The sequence below is a fragment of the Synchiropus splendidus genome, chromosome 1 (genome assembly GCF_027744825.2).
Source record: "Synchiropus splendidus isolate RoL2022-P1 chromosome 1, RoL_Sspl_1.0, whole genome shotgun sequence".
Classification (NCBI taxonomy): Eukaryota; Metazoa; Chordata; class Actinopteri; order Syngnathiformes; family Callionymidae; genus Synchiropus; species Synchiropus splendidus.
This window is the reverse complement of record NC_071334.1, coordinates 58,462,858-58,485,174: the sequence shown is the minus strand read 5'-3', so window position 1 is coordinate 58,485,174 and position 22,317 is coordinate 58,462,858. Positions and strand designations below refer to the sequence as shown.

Sequence of the window (22,317 nt, the reverse complement as noted above, 5' to 3'; positions counted from 1 at the left end):
ATTTATCTCCACCTTTATTTGCAAATTTTGGCTCTTCTGAAATTCCACTTTAAACTTCCATAACATTCAATTGCATGTTTGATGAAGTGTCTTTTTCTTGAGTCGTGCTCCTGGTACATCCTTACATACATACATCGCATCTCGGACGTTGATGGTTTGTCTGCCTCTTTGTTAGTAACTTAGCTCTAAGATTTTGATGAAATTCTCAGGACACATCAATTATGGGATAAAGAACAAGTGATTCTATTTTGGACCTGATCTGGATTTAGTTATTTGTCCCAATGGCTAGTGCACTCTGTATGGTTTGGCCGAGGTCTGCCCTCTCTGTGTGTTTCTAGTTTCCAAACGTCTTCACAGTTACAATGTTGTATCACCACAGCTCTGCTGCTTTATGCTTAATGAAATCCTTTTCCTTAGTCTGGTGCTTTTATCAAGAAGCCAGACTTGCTGAGTTGGACTAGAGACATACCTGCCTCATGGTACAGCAATGCTTTCTGTGACAGCTGGAGCTTGTCACGGAAAACTCTAGGAAGATATCACCGACATGATGAATAGCATTTTAAGTATCTTCCAAGAAATCTTGGCGTCAGGTTTGAAGTCATGACCGACAAAACCAGAGGAATGTGTTGGCCTCTGTCATTATGAAAGGGAACTTTGAAACACGACCATTAAAAGCCTCATTGTTGCCGTGAATCTGAAGCTAATTGGGCAAACCCAGTGAGAGGAGCTGCTGAGTTCTTTGGGTCTGTTAATTTGAAAAGTTGCAGCTGGCTACTCATGTGTGCCCAGGCCGCCCCGCATGGCTCCCTCTAGCCAACCAAACAACACGGAGTGGGAACTCAGAGTTTCAAAGAAAACACATGGTTGTAAAACAAGAAGTCGAACGCTTTATTTGAGAGGCAAAAGCAGGGAAAATGAATCCTTCGGTTTGACAAAAGCATTTATTCCTTTTTATCCCGTGGACGGCGACGCAGGCCCGAAACTACTGCGTCCCCACAGGAAACAGCTCCCTCCCTTTTAATTAGACCAGCTCACCAGATTAGGCCTCATTAGTCTGCGACACTGGAGTGCGGCTAAAGCCCACGCAGGCCTCCAGTGCATCCCACTTTAATTGCTTCTGTAATGGCCCGGGCTTAGGCCTTTGAAATCCCATTCCTGTGGGTAATCAGCCATGTTTGTCTGAGAACTGCAAGTGCTTCGTTTTCATTCGGCGAACTCCACTCTCTTCATGTAGCTTTAGCCTGATCATCCTTAAAAACAAGTAGGTGACGGCCCTTTTGAGAGACAACAAGAGTGTTTCAGTCCATTTCCCTCTGCTTATCTGACGTCGGGTCGAGGGGGCAGCAGGGACTAGCTAGGACCTTCCCTTTCACCCGAGACCTCCTCCAGCCCTTCAAACAGTTATCTCCCCAGCATGCCTGGGTCTGCCCCGGGGCCTCCGCCGTCGAGGAATACCTGAGCCACTTGAGCACGGCCACATTTCCAAAAGCCATTCCATCCATGTGTTCAGACATTAATGCGCTACTTGTCTAGAATTAAAGCTGGATGTCCTACTTTTAGGTATGAATAGCATGAAATAGTGGGGTTGATCTGACAACAATCCATTCTCAATAATCACTGAACAAGTTTCAATATTTTCTTTTCGCTTTCATCAAATTCATCTCATTCATAGCTGAAAAAAACAAACCAGGATGTCAGTGGCATGTCTAACAGTTGATGGCACTGTTAGTCTGCAGAGATGCATCATGGGAAGAGTTCAAACAGAAGTTTTGAATTGGAGAAACATTTTCAGTCTTGATGCTAGATGTACAATGGCTGGGGCTGACTCATGACCAACAAGGACACGCCTTTGAAGCTGAATAAAAGAGGAATTTGTGACTTTACAAAGCTAAAATAATTTCTGTTAACATGTCATATTTGTTGCAATACAAGGTCGCAAGGCCAGTTTTTCTCCTGAAACACCAATCGGAAGTCTTTCAGGACCACAGTAAGCCACTTTCTTCATCTCCTCCTTTTCGGAATTTACTGTTGACACTTCTTCTACTCTCCTGTAGCAGGAGTTGATCAGTTTGTCATTAAATCAGCACACATTTTTTGACATTCCATTTCAAAAACACATTTGTAACTCTAAAAACATGACATAGCAGATCAGAGTTCACCCCCAAGACTTGAGTGACACATCTGTTTGGCCAAATTTCATTTGACCATAGTCTTGCACTTTCAAGTACTCCATCGTAGGATTATTACAGTGCAAGCCACGACCAGATTAATGTAACGTAGCTTGAATTGTGGTTGATGGATTGGCGCTCTTCTCTTTAAACACGGAAACAACACAGTCGTCTGAATATTGCGGCAATAATATTTCCACATAGAAAGTGGTTTCCTCTGCTTGACTCTAAATATGACTGAGATATATGGACATAAAAAAATGAAAGAAAATGACACTGCAAATGCAGAAAAGGACGTCAGGTTCGCTGCCATGTTTTGTCCACACATTATGTGAGGTAAATGCTTCATCGCTAATGGCTTTCTATTTATTTTTACATGGTTAATATCACTTGTGCAGAAAAGGGTAAATGAAATGTTCATCACGCACATTTACTGTCAACAAGGACTAACATATAATGTGTTCATCTTAGTTAAAAACACATCTAATGTTGTACGTCAAACATCAGTCTTTGAGTGTCGCACATCTTCAGCGTCCACTGGGGATTGATTCCATTAGAAATCATGGAATTCAGCAATGACACACAGGCCTTTGCTTTTTCCTGTTACCATGTCTTTTGGATAGCAGAGCTACGGTTCACAAGAAACACAAGTGACGGTATAAATAAATTCCAACAGTCTTGAAATTCCAACAGTTTCCCTTAGGCAGACGTAAAGGGCGACGCTGATGGTGGAAGGTGGAGAAGGCACATGTTTCGGTTCCCACTGTCTTCCTCAGCAGACCTGTTGACACAACGAATTATACTCATGAAAGGCGCTTCCACCGTCAAGAAAAACTCACATCATCATTAGCTTCAGTGACCGATTTACAACATACATTGCTTCTGTAACCTCTTTGCTCACCTTCTGGTCGGATATCATGCTGTTGGCCTGCAGGGGGGTCGTGTGTCCGCTGAGCAAACCTCCCCCGGGCCGGTCGTGTTCACAGAAGATGGTGCCATTGATGTAGTGGAAGCGGTCGCCTGGTACCAGCCGGTTCCGACAGGTCGCACAGATGAAACACTGGAAAACGTCAGAAACAGTCTAGAACTCTGGATGCTTGACGCCGGGATCTTAATAATGGTAACTTACTTTAAGGTGGTAGACGTTTCCTTGGGCGCGCATGACCATTTCACTGGCAGGAATGGACTGTCCACAGGCGCTGCAGGCTCCACTGTGTCCGAACAACCTGAAGGAGAAAACAGAAACCTTCGTCAATAACAATAATTTTACATTTCATTGTTTGACATGGATCAAGAAGGTTCTGGAGCACATGACTCCACCAGCTCTTCAGAGGGAACAACAATCTGCAATTTAATGAAATTTTGTTTTTTTTTATTTCCAAAAAAAGTAGTGAATTCCTACATTAATTACAACGTCAGTGTCAAAGGGAAGGAGTCCGTCACCACTAGTGTGAATTCCCTGTTTAAAATAAGAAAATCCCACGTTGGGATCCGTGGAAAGATTGACTTGTGTCAGACTTTGACAGTGCAAAGGTTTTGGTGGTCTCTCTTTCTCCCTCACCGTCTCCCTCTTTCTCTCTCCTTCCTTCAGTGACTCCACCAAGTAATTATTTTCTTTATCTTAATCCAGACAGACACTTAATGAGCGTGCCTGAGAGGATCCTTGTCCTCCTTAATTAACCTACACCCACGCACATACACCGATTATACTTCACCTATACTCTATACATGATCTTCATACTTCACACGCCTCCATATTTAAAAACATGGAATAACATTCATTCATATTCTTCTGCCTACTCCCTGAAGAGGGTAGCACATGTCCCAGCTGTGTGCAGAAGAGTATAGGGAAAACATGCACATTCAGTTGCCACAACAGAGCAGCATTAAATGATCACTCTTTGCTGAATCAGTTTCATAATTTGGGTCCTTGTCTTGCATATTTTTAAACACCTTCATATTAATTATTGTATATACATTACATTTAACCTGTTCTGGATTTGCATTTCTACTCATCAAGCATATGTCAACAGAAACAGTTGTCAGTCCACATAAAATACATTTTGTCAACATAACATTTGTTAATAGCTTTAGTAGAAATTATTTATGTCAAAAACTATTAAATTATATACATTTGCAAAGCTATTTTTCACAGTTTTCTCAAAAATCTGTAGCTGTTGTTTTGTTTTTGAAATGAGCTTGTAAAAGAAAGAAGCAGCTGTTGCGCTTCAGAGATCACTTCACTTCCCTTGCGCAGAAGACAAAGAGAGGTGGAGAGGGAGGTATAGAAAGAATGACAACTAGACACTTCCACATAGTTGTAATGTTCTAAACTTATCAAAACAATATGTTTTACCACGGCGCAGTGAGCATTGTTTCACGTCAAGCTGATTCTGGCGTGGGGAAAAAATGTTTGGGGAGGACCAAAAAGTTCAACTTTAATTTGTCCATCTAAAATAAAACGTTCAGTCATTTGTTCTTACAATAAACATTCCTTTGGTTTGTGTTTCCCTCCTTTAATGCTGCTGTCTCTTGTGCCAACCTTCCCATTCTGGAAATGTGACTTTTTCAACTCATTAATTTTGCTCAGCTCAAGATTTCGGAAATGAAACACCAAATGGAACCCAATTTCCTTTGTAAACTATTCCAATAAGAGTCTAAATAAGCTCACCCTTTTGTCGTTGTTTTACAGCTGTGGTGAACGGCATGTTTTTAATAAGAGCTGGATTCAGGGGCGTGTCTGCATCTGCTTCATGTGGCAGGTGTGAGTGTGTGAACTCTTAATGTGTTTTTAATGACGCTCATTTTATTCTATTTTTTGTGAAGACACACACTTAACCCTAATGAAATCCACGAGCATGGCTGAATCAACACTTCAATAAATTTCTCGAGTGTAACACTTGGGACAAGGATTTCACTGTAACTGGTGTTTACAGTAAGCGTTGTATTCCTCTCGCAAGTGCGACTCTTAATGCCAGAGTATTATTACTGGCCTGATATACAAAGTCCTCTGTGTCTCAGCTCCTCCTCTGCAGGCTGTGGTTTTCCACATCCAGCCGATGTGGTTTCCCACAATCCCCATCTGTGTTGCCCCATTCTGCCACACAGACACCCTGTTTACTAAAAACCTGATACAGACATGGGCAGCTCAATCACTGTGTGACACACACAAATTCACAGTAATCTCAGCAGTGTCTTCTACTTATCAAAGTCAACTTGTTCCATAATACCAGTGAAGACGCTTATGTGCTCAATAGTTCTGCCAGACAGAATCTTCCATGTGTTCTAATGCTGTTTTGAGTTAAGGTGTTTTCTTGTCTTCTGTTTTTCATCAGACAGCCATTTTGGATGTATGACATGTTTTATGTCCAGAGAGTGTGATTTGGTTTGGATTAAAAAGTTTTGCTCTGCATTGTTCTCCACTGGGAGTTTGATGTGTCAAAAGACCTTTCTTCCCATTGTGCTGTTTTGCTGTTATTCCATCACTATCTTGTTTGTGTTCAGCTGATAAAAACGCACAGTATGGGTGGAATTTGAAAACCAAATCTGTCAAGATTTTTTTTTAATTTTGTTGGACGCTTTAGCAGTTATCTTGTCAAGCTTTTGAATCTCAAAATTACTCAGCCAAGGTAGGGTTAGCTACAAATGCAAAACTTCCAAAAATCGTTTTGCTCTTTTTCCTCCAGAAATCCTCATGTTTATATTTAAAGGGAGCCATTTTGAGGCTAGCGGCTGCAGACGCTCGGTTATTTGTCAGTATTGTTTGTGCTTTCTTCACTGCTTTAGACATCTAACAACGCCAACAATTTAATTTACCTTAAAAACGTTAGATCACTTCTGAGGGAGTTAATGGTGTGTGACGGCAAAAGCGCTTCACACTTGACAGAACCACAATGGCGTATAAACAAGATAATTACATTCCTAAATCAATTTGACACGCAACTGTTCCATGTTTCTTAAACACTGCCAGTGACAGTGTGCAGGACAGTGGATTCCTTTTCTCACTGGGGCGATTAAACTTGTTTTTTTTTTTTTCATAAATTGAATGCTAGAGTTTGAGATGAAAACATTTCAAACTAGTTTCAATCTGCACAATTGTGGTAATTGGTAATGATTTGCAAATAAGGTATCAAAGAGTATAGCATCTGATGTTTACATCTAACTTGTAAACATTATTCTCCTAATTCTACATACATCAACTTTAGGAAAGGAAATGAATAATATTTGAGTTAAACATTCCACTCATACAACCATAGTATCAACTGTTGCAGTGCATTTTGGGATTTGTAGTGTGAGTTATGCAAGTGCTTTTCACTGGACTGACATTACTAGTGTCAATGAGGCCTGTGTAATTATATCGCAGGCAGTGGATTGGTAAATTAGATTGGTAAAATAAAATGTGTCTTTTTTTTTTCACAAAATACATTCAAAGAAGCCCCATATCCTGACCATCAATCTCACCAGACTCACCTGATGTAGTCGTTCTTGCAGAGGATCATCCCTCCTTTGCTGTAGCAAGTGCTGCTGTACTCGCCCAGCTGAGCATGGCAGCACGAGCACTTGAGGCAGCGCGTGTGCCAGTACTGCTCCATGGAGAACAGCAGGAAACGGTCAGCAATTCGCCCTCCACATCCTGCACAGGACCTGCCCGCCGTCGCCCCGCCGCCCATCACTGCCACCGTGGGAACCTCCACCCTGCTGTTCACCATCGCAGCTCCAGAACTGAGAACAAACCAGAAGAAGAACGGTGATATGGTTACAGGACAAGTTGTATATGGAATACACGACATTTGCGAAAACAAAATTTTTTATTTGATGTTTGTATCAAATCGACTATGTTGAAAACGAGTCAAGGCCTTGGACACCAAATCCAACCCACCGAGTCATTTCACGCAGTCTGTGAGGTGGTTGGCTCAAAAGTCAATGCAGATTCATGTTTGTGTTTATCTTGTAAGCACTGAGGATTCCAGCTGTGAGCCATGTTAAGCAACACACAATATAATTATCAACAATTACAGAGAACCTTCCCTGAATTGAACACTTGATGAGGAACAAACACAGAGATAATTATTCCACATTTCCTTCCAAGAATTAAAAGATGAGAAGTTTTCATGTTTTCTGGAAAAAAATGAGCTGTTTTGCAAAATTATAATTTTTTTCGGCTTACTCCAATTATTGCCCTTGTGTGATCAGGTTTTCACTCCTGTATTGGAAATTGGGACCCATAGTTTTGTACTTGGATAAAATATCACACATAATTTGTTCATACAGTCAAAAATGGTGGTTAAGTAACAACTGCATAGTCCTCTTATGATCTATTTCATTTTATTTTGTAACCATTCTGGATTTTCACTTCTATTCATGTTCAGCATCCCTGTTTTGAATTGCTAAGAGGGATGGGAATTGGATTTTTCCCTCTTTTTTCTTTTCTTTTCTTTTTAAAGACTGATTCTGTTTATTAAATAAATCTGAGAAGAATTTCGTTTTGTGCATCCATTTTAATTAAAACCATTCTGAGCATTCTGCTTCTAGCTATTCCAACTTCTTAATCAAAAAGTGCACTTTATAGAAAGCGACAATAACTTTAAGAAAGCAGCCTTTTCCCCAATTTGTCCTCTTAATTTTACTGCTTTCTGACAGCTGCAGTCTGGCTGCATCCTCAGTGAACCCATGGTGCGCAGTTTAATCAGGAATGTCAACAAATGGATGGCTAGAATTGTCATTGTGGCTCTTGGCCTTGGATGGATTTGAATCCCTGTGAAGCCTTTTGAAATAATCTTGGGGTATTTTCTCGAGGAGGAATGTGAAATTGAACTCTGCCAGCAAGCACTCGCTCCTGATGAGCTGTTACGTTGTTAGTTTTAATAAGTTGGGAGCAAAAAAACCAAGGAGGCTTTTCCGGCTAACAAATAAATTCCCTCAAAATTGATTTATCCCAAGAGGAAGTTCAACAGTCTTCAGCAAAGCGGTGATAATTATTGTTGGAAATTGCATGACATGACTTGGTTTGTACCTCAGCAAGTCCACTGCGCTCCTTTTCCATTACACCACTGCACCGATTTCCCCCCACAGCTGGATTTAATTCTCTCTTTGAATCAGTCCGACTCGAGTCATGATGTGCTACTCAGCAATGAGTCAGCAGCATGGCCACTTCCATCACTTATAATTAGCCAACAACAACAACTTCCAATAATCGCAGGGCTCCATTTCATTTTCCAAACCAGCAACAGCAGCACAATTTGTCCTTGAGCGAGTCTAATTTCAGCAAGGCCTTGTTTAGATTTACCAGCAGCCCTCCCACTCACTGGTTTGAGATCTCAGCAGCTGGTGGGCCGCAGTGAAGCCGTCTGCCCTCAATAGCCGTATTTTTATGAGCAGACACCTGGATCTAATCAGCAGAAGAACACCGCGGTAACTCGCCTGAGTTTGCAGTCCAGCTACCAACAGGCGTCGGCACCAAACTCCAATTTGTTTGGTATTATTATGTTTTGTGTGCATGATTGAGTTGGAAAGAGTGAGTCACCCAGAATTAGGAAGTCCACTTCCTAATTCTGGGTGTACCAATTTGGCTTTCTCAGTTTTATTGCAATTGGGATTCATGAAATGAAAGGAAAGATTTCACCCAAAGCTCATGCGTTTCACGCGCTGGTCGCTTCAATTGTAGTCAAGACCATCAAACCTCGGTCCGCGTCGAGACCAAACTGAATACAGAATGTATGGTTAGCTTGTTTCATTGATAGCATTTCAGTTCTCTGTTTATTTTAAGAAAATTATTATAATTATTTCTATAACATTAAGAAATAAACCTGCGTGTCTGTAAGACTTATAGTCTACTGCTTCTTTATTCTACTTTGTTAGGTCCTGCCCTTGTTCTCGACTCGGTCTCAAAGTCTTGGACTTGATCTTTGTATGCTCTGGTCTATGCCTCGAATCTACTATATTAGACTCACATCAGCTGTGGAATATATCTGCACATCTTTCACAGCAGGAAAACAGCATTTCCCAATCAATACATCAAGAGTCAACAAAATAATTTCAATTGGTGGAGGTTTAACAAAGGCACATTTATTCCACTCTTCCCAATAGCAACCCAGTATGCCACTGCCACTACCACACAATAGAGGTGAATGAGGATGGCAGGGGGGGACCAAAGTGCTCTCGCTTAAATGAAGGTTTTTTTCTGGCTGCCTTGGTGATATAGTTCTGCCCACCAATGGCACTATTTTGAAACACCAATTACAAAAACAACAGTATTCTGCACAATACATTTGTTCATGTCACATTTTTGTCACACACAATGCACAGTTTATAGTGATATTAATAATGATGATTTTGGATGTGGGAGGAAACTTAAGTACATCAACTCCACACAGAAAAAAGCTAAACTGAAGGTGGCGCTTGAAGATTCCAAGATGAGCACTGTACAACCATTCATCCTCAGACTCCTGGTGGCCAATAAGAGCTTTTATTTGGTCTCTAAATAAAAGATGGCAGGTGATGATGCTGCAAGATGCAAGATGTTACAACCATCTCAACCTATTAATGCGTCACTTGCCCTTATTCTTTGATAAATGGCAGATTCTACATTCTCCCTACCCCCCACCGCTCCATTGTGGTTTACACACACTGACAGTGATTTTGTGACACAAATCAGGTGCTTAAAGATTCATTTTCCCACATTATTACATATTTAACACAGAATATTGGGCTTTATGACATGAGTCTTGTGAGATAGTGCAAGAGAATCCTGAACATAGGGTACCTGTCACTATGCCTGTAAAAATGCCTTCAACGTATCTCATGTTGCAGCATTATAAAAAGTTGGGCTTTCAATTCATGCTTGACAACATTTCCATCAGGGAGAGCTAGACCTCATATACCCGAGTTACATTAACTAATTTTAACAGGCGGCTCATGGGAGGATCGTAAAACAAGTAGGACATATAATCGTATCACTTGTCAGAGTGGGGATGCAGGGGGCCATTTTTATCTTATCGCAAAGAGACCCAGGCATAATAAAGCTCTCTTTCTTCTAACAGCAGGACGTATAAGTAACATAAAAACACAAGAACACAGATTAGTATAAAATCAGACAAGTTGTTAAAACACTAACCAAATGGAGATCATGCCAGGTAATTCAGTGATTTGCACTGATTTATAAAAATAAACTCACACCCACTTCAACCATGGAATTTACAGAGTGAATATTTCACAGCAATGGCTGGAAAATGTGTGCCTACTCAAATTCTGCATGCCTCTCCTGAGAGACAGCTCTTTTAACTCAGTCTCTGTTTAATTAAAGCCAAGGGCACAGGATCCTCTGGCAGACGCTTCATATACTCGCACAAATCACAAAGGTGTTCTTTCACTGCTGCGCAGACCTCGAGAAGGATGCAAGCACAGCAAAAAAAAAAAACAAAAAAACACACCCATATTAATCACTTTAATGAGTGGCCATATGGAAATTCAAAGTCGTTTAACTCAAGGAGAAATTTGAGCAGAACAATATTCATTCAATATAAACAGACTTCAAACTACTTTCCTCTTGTGTCTTTCAGTCACGTAATTCAATGCGAGCCATTTCTGCTCGCATCACTGCGTGATACAGTAGCAGGCAACTGTTCAGAAACATTACAATACTGAGCATCTATAGTTTCTCAGACTATTACAATAACACCAGTAGAAACCCTTTTAAGTTCTAAAAGAAATACACTTCCGGTTAAATTATGAACATGACAACACACAGAATACGCAAGAATTGAATGTATGGAATGATAATTCATTATTCTTGTTCAATAATACAAACAAAGTGGGTGGGTCATACTTGTCATAATCATCCGTGTCGTTACAAAGCATGACGATGAAAAAACAAGAATGATAATAAATAACTTAGACATGCTCAGTCATCCTCAACCAGTTTGAAATAAACAGGCTCTTCTGCAAGTCTCTGCTGGATGACTGAGCTCACTTAAAGTCAGTGCTCATCGGTGTGAACAACTATTAAGTTGCCTATTATTACTATTATTTTTTAATTATTGTTATCTTATATCTAGATTTTCCACACAAACCGCACCATATCACATTTTCTATCGTACGCCCTGAACGATAGTAAACTGCTCCAGGTGATATTACTACCGTAATGACCGGTGTAAAAACTCACCTACGTGAAGAGGAAAGAGGCTGCGCCGAGCGGTAAAGTCGCGGTAGTCGCTCTCACGGAACGCAACTCTCGTTTCGGCCGCTGGAACAAATATCTCCACAGCGGAGCGGCTTCAGCCCACTCTGCCCAGTCTTCGGGTGAGTCAGGTACGCAGGAGAACAGAGAAGAAACAGACCTCATCTCATTTAAACACATCGGAGCCCGTCCCTCTTGTGACGAGCGCAGTGGGCGGGGCTTCCGCTGCTGTCAGGATAATAGATGTCTACTGGTGCTCAGGGATTTAATAAGACCGGCTTACAGCAACAATCCTTGTTTGGAGAACGAACACAATCTTAAATAAAATATGTGGCAATATAATTGAGTGTTTCATCATGTCTGAAAGCGTCGACAACATTATTTAGTGTTTTATTTAGATTTCCCCTTTTTGAAAAACGTGGCTCATAAATTAAAATAAAATAAAGGACAGAAAACAACAACTTCATATCACACACATTTTAGAACGACACATGTTTTATTATGACTTTATTTATTTATGCCTTTCCCTGAAGCGTCGACACTGTTTTTGGAAAACTGTGGCTATCTGGTCAAATGAACGCCAACATTATGAGGTGGCACAACCAAAACGAGACACCAAATGAATTATTAATAGCCGTTCCTGTGACCTCACATGGGCATAAACATAATACCTAGTCATAGATCACATTGGGACACAGCTGTAACAAGCACTCATTTATTATCTAGTGTAAAGCTGCGCAGGGACCCCGCAGCTCCTCGGCGGCATCTTGCTTATTTTAATGATCTGATACGACACATTGGAAATGCAATCCAATTAGGCTGGATGCATTACGAAAGTATGGATTTAAAACTACCAGTAACGAGGTTACTAAGTTGTTGACTTAGGTGTGAACTACTGAACGGGCGAAAATTGTTAGAGAGCGCCCTCTAACGACTAACTTTATTATCTTTTAATCTGGAAAACATTGTACCTTATTTGATTAATTTCCTCTCGTTTATAATGTAGTTCCATTTATCTTATCATAAGCAAAAGTAGTGCCTCAATGAACACGCAATACAGTCATTGTCTTTATCATAGTAATAAAGCGATTACAAAACAAAGAAACAAACAACCATAAACATTTTTCAATTCACTTTTTTCAACCCCACTATTTGCGCAGCTTGTTTTTTTTTTTAATTTGTTATTTATACTTGCTATTTTATAATGCACATTCCCTTCACGATTGGAAAGATGAATGTTCCTCTAGTGGGTCAGAATCGTTGTCTTTGTAATTGCATATTTGATGCTGTAGGGGGCAGCATATTGCGGATATGGAATTGTGATAATTGATCGCCAGAAGAAGAGCGAAGGTAGATTTGTTGTGGTTTTATTAGCAGTGGCTCGCAGATCATTCCAGACCTCACCTCATCCCATTTCTGGATTCGTTTTTCTCAAATCGTAGAGGCATTTGTCGTTATTCTTCTCGATTTGGACTGATACCCTTCAATAATTCATTTGTCATCCATTGCCGCATTATCAGTACCATCTTGTCTTCCCTCCAGTCGTAAGCGGAAAGAGGTGAAACTATTTCCTTTTAAACTGTAAGTATGGAACAAGTGTGTTTCTTCGTATAACTGTCTTGTTGGATGTCATGACATGTTAACGCGTTGGCACGTACGGCTAACGTGTTAGCATCGCTAAGTCCTGCTTGCTAAGTCTGTCTTTTTAGTTTTCCATCATTCGTATGCGTTATACGCTGACAATGACAGTTTTCAAAGAACATTGATATTGATTTGACTAGTATGACTAGTTACCAGTATGTTTATTTTTTCTTCTGTTGTTGTGGAAATAACTGCGCTACTTACGGTAAATACTACGTAATAACGCCACACCCACATGGGTCTATTTAAAAAAAACGATGACACAAAAATAGTGGTGTTTTCGAGATATTTATCCAGTAAATAAGGCGTTCATATGTTGTTTGACGAGCCAAACACCGTTCGAGTCTTTGTTTTAGACCCTGGCTAAGATGTGTGAGTTTAAGTGCTACTCAGCCAGCAGATGTCTAATTTTTCCAGTTTTAAATTTCTAGAACTTCATAGAAGTTATACGTTATAATTGTGTTGGCTTTGTTTGGGTGATCCTTAGTTAATTCAGAACAATTTACCTTCTCATCCTTACAAGACTGTTTAATTCATTTCAGCAATAACTCAAAATACAGATGTGGGATTATTGTATCGTACATAATACTGTTGATCCAGAATTGTGTTAACCAGTCCAGACTACAGTTGACTGTGTTCCATCTTGTCTTTCAGTCCATTTTCTCTGAAATTGTATTTGTTCTACCACAGGAGTGTGCAGTGAAAAAAAAAATCCCACAATCAGCATTCAGACTTGTGGCAAGATGCCGCTGTTTTTTAAGAAGCGAAAGCCATGTGAGGACTCACAGAAGAGGCTTGAGTACCAGCTGTGTCGGGTAGGAAGAACTCCAGAACATCTTAGATTACCAAACTGTTGAAAGCTATTTGAATATTCTGTTTTCCTTTCAAACTAATACATGATTGTTTTCAGTCCAAGGAGGCTGGAGCTGATGACATTCTGGATATATCGTCATGTGAACTCTCGGAGGTGAGAGTGAAAATTTTTTAACAACAAACCCCAACATATTATACATTGATTACAAAAATATTGTATATAAAATATACAAATATAAAACATAAAAAATGTTTATCTTGATAATTACACCAGCTAGTCAGAATTGAGCAAACATATGATTTTTAAATCCTTTTAAGACCTTTGTATGGACAAGGACATGGATGATTACATATCTAAATCCACAACTAATATTAAAATTAGATTAGATTAGATTAGATGGCCTTTATTAGTGGGGAATTTCATCATTACATTTTTAGACATCCGAAATAATCTACCTGAAATGGGAACCGAGAAATGAAATATACCGCTGTATAAAAAGAGAGAGTGAAATACTATTTATATTATCCTCTTACACATTGAGATTTTATTAATTGATCAGTCAAATGGAATGGAATTTATTATGAAGCAAGCATTGTTTATGTTACTGAAGGTTATTTTGTGGTTTGCCACAGGTTCCATCAAGTGCCTTTTCCATTTGTAAGGTTCTTCAGAAAAAGGTAAGGGACATCTTTAATGGTAAATCATCAATATTATTCAGTCACTTTGTTAATGTCAATACATTAGTTTTTATATGCTGTCATGACTTACACAGAAATAATGGTTAATTGTTATATGGAAGTTACATTATGTACTTGGACAAGAGGCGAACAACGCCAAATCATTTCACTTCAATGTGAATTGACCTTTGCACTTGCAGCACTATGCTAACCAATCATTACACAGCCAAATGCGCAGAGACAGTCAACCTTAAACATCATGGGTTCTGTAATTGTTTCAAAGGAATTCCTAGTGGTTTAACAAATTCTCTCTTTTCATTGGTAAAACTAGCAGCATTCTGACTCTCTGATTGTCATTGCTCAGGTTCTTATCGTCCATAACAATGGGCTGCGGACTCTGCTGACTAAAGGCTGTGACATCAGCGCTTTAATGACTTTAAAGGTAAACCACTTAAAACCCCTGCGGCAGAATGAAGTTCTTCGCTGTGTCGGTTGAAGTGTAACCTGCTAGTCTGAACTCTCTATCTGTATCGTTTAAGACTGACTTCCTATTTGTCTCATTTATTTAGGTTTTGGATCTTCATGAGAACAAAATTATTGCTCTGCCAGATGACATTGGGAAATTGTCGTCACTGCAGGTAGACGCTGTCTGTCGCCTACTATTTATAATACAGCTACTCAAGTCAGTGTGGTGTGAAAAAGGTGGGATTTGTGTTGGAAGAGGAGATGTATGTATACATGTCAGTAGAGCAACCACAGGACAGCTCGTAGTCTCTTGGGAGTTTCAGGAAGAGGATGAGTAACTTACTTGTCGGTACTCAGGAAATCCCTGAGTCATTCATGTTTTTACTCTCTTACCTGCATTAAAATAGTTATTTCTAAGTGAAAAGGTCAAATATCAGTGATGTTGTGTCCCTTAAAGAGGTGGGCCATGTCTGCATATTCATACTGCCCTCCTCGTCGCATCTCAGAGATTGTATTATGACCTTAGTGGGCTGGGAAAAGGATGTGCATGGATGAAGAACCAGTGACACGGTAACCCGTCATGATGTGTGCCTATGTTTTGCCTCTGCAGATTTTGAATCTGGAAAAGAACCGTTTAAAGGTTCTCCCTGACTCAATTGGTGAATTACGACTTTTGCAGACACTTAATCTGAAAGGTGACAGCTTTTGGTTTTATGTAAATACGAGTGGATTTATTATTGACTGAGCTGTTTTCTGCATCTCAATAAAAGGCAACTGCCTCAAAGAGCTGCCAAGCTCAATGAGCACTTTGAGCAGCTTGCGCACACTCGATGTGAGTGAAAACTACATCACAGAATTGCCCAAATCCATGGCCTACATCCGGACATTGGAGGTATTGCTTTTGTTTTTGAATTAACACTATAAATATAGTGAGAATCTGATAAGTGAATGTCTGGCCAGAGCTTTTCATTGGATGCTGCAGCGATGTCTTTCCCTCCTGCTACTGTGTGTTTGGAGGGAACAGAGAGTATCCAGCGCTACCTGTGTGCAGGTAATGTGTTCAAGCTATAAAGTGCTTATTCAGTGATTATACATTCTTTTATAGCCATGACCTAATGAAATCTGCTTTTGCTTTATAAGTTCTGGACTTATCTTTTGTTGATTAACTTTGATCCAGAGGTGGGAGAAGAATACTGCCCCCCGTCTCAGTATCTTCTGCCAGTGCTGGAGGATTCTGGCAAACAGGTGTTGGACTCTGTGGATGGACTTGAGGAAGCATGGCAGGTAGACAACAACTTATAGAGCTCAAACAAATGAGTCAGCAACACATGGCTGATGCGTTTGCAAGATGGTGGAATTTCAACATGCTCAATTTTTCTGTTGCAGAATAGATTCAGTGACTATGAGAAGAGAAAGGTGGGTTTTTTTGAAGTCCACATACATCTTCTAGAGCCTCTGCCTCAACAGTCACTCTTCCCTGTATCAGGAGCAAAAGCAGCAGGAGAAACTTGCATTTGAGCGACATTTGGAGGAAAAACAGAAAGAGCAAACAAACCTTGTGCTCATGAACACTTCCCGCAAGGAAACTATCCTCAACTCAGTCCGACAGGTATGCAACGTAATATTTTTCAGTAAGCTGTAGTTTTTATGTTGCTTGTGACAAACCAAAACAGCATGTTGTAATGGTGTCATTACACAACTTTATTAAGTAGTTAAAGCTTAATATTGGTGATAACTTGTCTGTCACATTATGCAGGTTCATTTTCCCCGCACTTGAATGTATTATGGATTGTACCTTTATTCAGCTGATTGTATCTTTAACTAGCTCCAGATTGTGCCCAGTTGCTGTTAATTGCGTGTGTACTGGTGTGTTCAGGAGCAGGAACGTATGGAGCAGGGTGTCAGCCAGCAGCAGCGGGCGCAGGAGGCTGAGAGGTTACTGGTGTTAGACAAGGTCAGACAAGCTGAAGATGACATCAGCAGTCGCATCAGCAACATGCTAATAGGTAACAACAGGTAAGTTCACTGGGCGATCGGATCAACATTACAAATGCAAAAGACTTGTATTTCTCTCCCTGTAGGCAGAAAAAGAGTGCCGAGTTTCTGCAGTCAATGGAGGAGGACCGGTGAGTGGCCACACGACTGATAACATCTGCAGAAGCATGGAGACGAAAGGCACTCTAGTACAGCACTTATCGGATTGTTCTCCACTTGCCAGACTCTGGCTATTTATGGAGCACTCTCCATGTTAGATGCTTCATGTTTACTCCTTATGAGAAAGGAAGATTATGGCCTTCAGTCACTTTGAAATTCCTTTTTGCTTTCAAATATTTTGCTCACTTATTGTTGATGTGTGAATGGAGTATAGCTGAGTCACATTCGTTACACCACAACTTTATTGTCAAACACCCAAATAATTGTAAGGAATCATTATAAAATTTATTCAGGGGAGAAAAAAAATGTATTTCTGCTGGTACTCAACAGGATCCGTATGGAGCATCTGACTGCCATCACGCAGGAAGAAGCTAATTCACTGAGGAAGAGAGAAGTGGCTGGTGGGAAACTTTTCATCTGCGGTTTGAGGCTGGTGATAATTTGCTGAGCTCTTGTAATATTTATTGGATTTCTCGATTTATTCATCAGCATTTTTTTCACTGTTTTGCTTGTTATCTTTTGTTTGCAACTGCAAAAGTACCGTACTTTATTGGAGGAAGAAAGAAAGAAAGCAAGCAAGAAAGAAAGAAGTGCAAGAGATTACGAAGCACAAATCAGAATATTGTGTAACATGAACTTCTGTTTGTATTGGCCTGGGATGTCAATAGTTTTACACTATAAAATCTCACCATTTGTGAGCAGGAATTCAACTTTGTTTTAAAATGTTAAAATCGGTTACATCCTGCCATTTTCTAAGAGTGAAAAAGTCAACTTCAACTCTCTCTCCACGTCACTTTGAATAATGACGTATTCTTTTGAGATGTCTCACTTCCATATTGTTTGTTATTAGCTGCCATGCAGAAGATGCTGTCTGACAGCACTGCTGTGAGTTACCTCCAGGAGGCCAGTGATCACCGCCGAAGGAATCTTGTCTCTGAAACCTATAGAAGGTTCAACTGAACACATGACAAGCATGCAGACATTTGAGCACAAAAAACAGTCATTTATTATCTTGTTATTTGACAGTATGGAGAATCTGGACAGGAAGTTTGATAAGATGCTGTCTCTTCAAGTTTTGGACAAATCTAAAGCCATCGCCCACATTCTACAAGAGGTGTGCCTGCTGCTGGTTAATAACTTTATTCTAAGTACAGTAAAGACTCTTGGCCCAACACCTGTGATTCTGCGCAGGAGGAGATGCAGAAAGCAGCGTTTCAAGCTCTGCAGCTGCAGAAAGATGCCGTCCATGGTTACATCCGCAACCAGGTCTGTATGGAGAAATCGGGTTATTGAAAACAAGCCACTTTCTTATATATGCCAGAAGAAAGACGATTCCAGAAGCAGAAACTTCATTATGGTCAAAAAAAAAAGTCTCATCAAACCTCTCGGTGGTATCTTTAACAAGATTTCAGCATCCACGATCTGACTTGCAAAAGGTATTCTGGATTGAAAATAGCCTTCAGTAAGGGCCAAATTTTTGGAAGCTATCTTGTTAATGAAGTCATTTTTTTTCACCTTGAGGCTCATGTTAACCTCAACTACACAATCATTCCATCTGACTCATCTCAACTGTTTGCATCCTGACTTTTTGTTGGACAGCATGTCTCCCTGCTAGCTTCATGTTGCTTCTCCGCTGTCCCCAGATCAAGCTCATTGAGGGTGAATTAATGCAGCTGACAAAACTGGAGGTTAAAAGACGAAATCTGGACGCTGAGAACCTGCAGGTGGGTGTCAGGCACCGGGTTTCTTTGCATCCCTCATATCTTTATTTTACGCTTTTGACCATGCCATTGCACTTTAAACACAACATCCGACGCGAGACAAATATAACATCATGTACTTTCTTTTCTACCAAATGACACTAAGAGTGAAGACAAAATTAGCAGTTTGCGTGCTCAGTTTCAGTTTTGTTTTCATTATGGATATTTCAGTCTCGTGGCATTTTTCATCAAGGACTTATGGTTTAAAAAAAGTGATTTAAATAGTTTCATGGCCAAGAGGTATGTATGTATTTTCTTTTGTATAAAAAAACGAATGGTTACATGCTCAGTTATTTGGTTTGTGAAAGGCTGTGTAAGATGAAAAGGCAGACTCCATTTTTTTAAAGTTGAAGGAATCATTTCTTCAAATCGTTTTGATGCATGACATTAATTAAATTAACCTCTTGTGATCTTGTGTGTCCAGGAGGTTCTGGTTGAGCAACGCACTGCTCTTGGTGACTTATTACAGCAGCTCATCAAGCAGAAACACCAGAGAGAGCAGGAGCTGCAGCATGTTCTGGTGAGGAAAGGTTATTATGAGTTACAGCCAAGCAAAAAGCAGAAAATCCGTTATTATCACATGTCATTAAAGGCTATGTAAAACCAGCGTTACTTCATTACTTCCTCTCTTGCACAAACAGTTCTCATCTCGGAAAATGTGTTAAACTCTCTGTGTGTCCTAGCTGGAAATGGAGAAGAAATCTGAATCCAATCAGCAGAACTATTGGATGATCCAGTACCAAAGACTGCTGGATGCCAAGCCACTTTCATTGCGCATGCAGGTGCAGTATTGAGCTCAGCAGCACAGGCATATCTTGTTGTCTTTGCTTTCAGGTAAAAGAGTGATCTTTTTGCAGGAATCTGGTGTGGAGAAAGAGCTTGTCAATCTTTTATGTAAACTGTCTGCGCAACATTATCTACCAGTGTTGGCTCACCACAGAGTGACGGTTGAGGCGCTTCGCCACATGAACTCCTCTGATCTCAAAAAGGTTTGCATCTGCTTGTCGATCAAGTTGGGTTTACTACAATTCTGCTGCTGTTTTAGTGATGTTGAGCTGCGATGGTTTGACCTTTTAATAGGGTCAGTTCAATAAGTGGAATTCCTTTTCCTGTTGTCGCCATTGGATTTTGAACATGTCTCCCCCTGCTTGCCATATAATACACTGCAGCCTGTGTCTCCACTGTTTTCAGCTAATGCAACTGGAGAGGGCAAGAATGTTTTGAAACTGCCCCCTTTATGAAACATGTTTTTAAATATGTGTATTTGTGGGGACCATGTCTGAGATTACCCTGAGTTTCATCTACTGCTCGTTGTTGACCCTGATGAGTGTCATGATTGTTACGGCATGATCCACCATCATTGTCTGCTCTTCGTAACCAACTAAGAAAACTCTTTCTATTTCAGCTTGGTGTAAATGAAATTGGCATCCAGAAAGCTTTGTTGAACTGGGCCCGTGAATACCAGCCTGAAGGTAGACGCAAACGTTACACTCCATAGTGCCGGAGAACACATGCTTTTTGAAGCTGATATCTCCTCCTCACTTTTTATTGCACTTTATATTGCGGATGTCTGCTGATCATGTTTCTGGTTCTTTCTTATTCAGCTGGAACTTCTAAGGGTTTTGACAAAGTTGAAGAAACAGAAGTGCTGCCGAGAGTTCCATCAACCCCTCGTTCTTCCACCTCTCAGAGTCCCCCTCTGACCCCTGGAACTCCAGTCACACCCTCTGCTCCCAGCCCAGTGGAGGGACCTGGGGGCTCCGAGTGTGTGGTGTGCATGGAGCAAGGGGTAAGAAATCCACCAATGCCTCAAATCATCATCTTCATTTTATTTATCATTATAGTATATTACCCTTACTGCCTCTGTTAATGTGGGTTTTTACTATCTAGTTCTCCAAGAAACTGTTGTGGTCTTCAACAATTAGTGTTGTGTTTATAACCAAATGAAAATGATGTTCTCTGTCTTCAGTCTCAGGTGATTTTTCTGCCCTGTGGTCATGTTTGCTGCTGTCAAGTCTGCAGCGATGCGCTTGAAAACTGCCCTCTGTGCCGAGGCTGCATATCCCAGCGCGTGCGTCTCTACCAAAGCTAAAGGCAACCACCAGATGTGTGTGATCTCTTCCCCTTCACCGGTGCATGGTTTAATGCTGCTCGCTTTTGCAGGGTAAAACAGCTGCAACACCTGAGTACTTTAATTGGCATATTTTATTTGTTTTTTCTTTCCACTAGTAATTAAGCCTACTGTGTTTTGTCTTCTTTTTTTAAATAGATATATTCAAAAAGTACATTACTAATTGTACTGTTTAACGCAGATTGTGTTCTCTATCTTTTAAAATGTATGTATGTGCCTTCCTCTGGCAATGACTGCTCTGACGCTGTTCCATTTGCATCTGTATCACACAACCCTGCAAGTTATGTTACATTATTCTATTATTTAATCGTTAAATAATTTACTCACGTTCTTTTGAGGCCATGTTGTTTCATTTATGTTTGCTATCAAGCATTTCCTTGATGTTAGAGACCACACAAAATAGCCATAATGCTGGAATATATGTGCATGCCATGTGGCCTCATGATTGTAGCATCAATACACATAACCCAAACCCCTTGAGCTAACGTCATTAAGTAGAGCTTGACTGGAAGTCTCTAACAAAACTTAACGTAGTAAGGAAACTCCCTAAACATTATCATGTTGCGTGTCGGGAGATTAGCAATGTGCATTTTTTTATAGACAATCACATGAAAACCAGACAACACTCAATGTGAAAAAAATTTGTGTTGTTGTTCTCATCCATTTCACTTGATAATCTAGGGTTTGGTCTGAAAACAAATCAGACTTTATAAAAATGGAATGCCATAGCTGAAAGTTTGCGCTGACTGTTCAAGTAATCACTTTGCTGAGCTGAGCGCTAGGATCATCAATTAACTTGCTTAAGTTGTCTTGTCATGTGGAACTAAACCAAATACTGTTAATACATTGACACTGACTGTGCGCAGCCATCACAAGCGTTAGTATATTCAAGTGCTCTTAACTCTCCATGTTAGCATGTTTCAAGAAATCCACTTATTAAATGTAAGTCTGTTGTGTGTAAACATATATAAATGTCAACAGTCATTGTCGTGCAAAATGTGTGTTTTTATGTCTGTTTTTTGATGCCTCATCATGTGCAATATACCCTGATGATAAAGACATGTTAAAATGTTTCACTGTGTCTCATTAAAAAAAGGGAACCAGAAGATTATTTTGTGACGGAGAACAGTGTTGAAATCTCTCAAGTTTTCATAAATTATTGTCATCACAGTGTTGCGTAATTCATTCAAATTAGAAACAAGACTAAGTGGGCCGAGAATGTAAGATATTATTACAAATAAATTCTGATTAGTTCAATCTTTTCTTGTTCTGCTTGGTCGTTTCTAAAATATTGACCTTTTTAATACTGCATGTGAAGGACCCTCTCTCATT

The 22,317-nt window shown here is 40.1% G+C and overlaps 2 protein-coding genes across 2 annotated transcripts; one reads left to right on the top strand and one right to left on the bottom strand.

Annotated features, from left to right (window-relative positions):
- Positions 1-884: 884 nt before the first annotated feature.
- On the bottom strand, positions 885-11,494 carry lmo4a (LIM domain only 4a). The gene is made up of 5 exons (XM_053853808.1): positions 11,329-11,494; positions 6,639-6,890; positions 3,298-3,394; positions 3,070-3,228; positions 885-2,949 (listed from the first exon to the last, which is right to left on the bottom strand). Exons 2-5 carry the CDS (start codon positions 6,875-6,877, stop codon positions 2,941-2,943), a joined length of 504 nt encoding a protein of 167 aa, XP_053709783.1. The 5' UTR covers positions 6,878-6,890; positions 11,329-11,494; the 3' UTR covers positions 885-2,940.
- Positions 11,495-12,511: 1,017 nt separating this feature from the next.
- lrsam1 (leucine rich repeat and sterile alpha motif containing 1) lies at positions 12,512-22,204 on the top strand. Its single transcript, XM_053871209.1, has 25 exons — positions 12,512-12,924; positions 13,675-13,799; positions 13,895-13,951; positions 14,431-14,475; positions 14,840-14,917; positions 15,045-15,113; positions 15,551-15,635; positions 15,711-15,832; positions 15,901-15,991; positions 16,118-16,224; positions 16,327-16,356; positions 16,427-16,549; positions 16,817-16,956; positions 17,022-17,066; positions 17,425-17,495; positions 17,945-18,044; positions 18,121-18,208; positions 18,286-18,360; positions 18,738-18,818; positions 19,279-19,374; positions 19,538-19,636; positions 19,712-19,843; positions 20,260-20,326; positions 20,459-20,643; positions 20,824-22,204. The coding sequence occupies exons 2-25, from the start codon at positions 13,728-13,730 to the stop codon at positions 20,944-20,946; spliced, it is 2,181 nt and encodes a 726-aa protein (XP_053727184.1). The 5' UTR covers positions 12,512-12,924; positions 13,675-13,727; the 3' UTR covers positions 20,947-22,204.
- The last annotated feature ends 113 nt before the right edge of the window (positions 22,205-22,317 follow it).

What these genes read in the sequence shown, in the direction of transcription:
- lmo4a (XM_053853808.1), bottom strand. Translation starts at nt 6,877, where the DNA reads ATGGTGAACAGCAGGGTGGAGGTTCCCACGGTGGCAGTGATGGGCGGC. An exon ending in TGCAAGAACGACTACATCAG is followed by an intron (nt 3,395 to 6,638) that starts GTGAGTCTGGTG and finishes TTTCTCCTTCAG; the next exon opens with GTTGTTCGGACACAGTGGAG. An exon ending in GAAACGTCTACCACCTTAAA is followed by an intron (nt 3,229 to 3,297) that starts GTAAGTTACCAT and finishes GACGTTTTCCAG; the next exon opens with TGTTTCATCTGTGCGACCTG.
- lrsam1 (XM_053871209.1), top strand. Translation starts at nt 13,728, where the DNA reads ATGCCGCTGTTTTTTAAGAAGCGAAAGCCATGTGAGGACTCACAGAAG. An exon ending in CAGTCAATGGAGGAGGACCG is followed by an intron (nt 17,067 to 17,424) that starts GTGAGTGGCCAC and finishes GGTACTCAACAG; the next exon opens with GATCCGTATGGAGCATCTGA. An exon ending in CACTTTCATTGCGCATGCAG is followed by an intron (nt 19,637 to 19,711) that starts GTGCAGTATTGA and finishes ATCTTTTTGCAG; the next exon opens with GAATCTGGTGTGGAGAAAGA.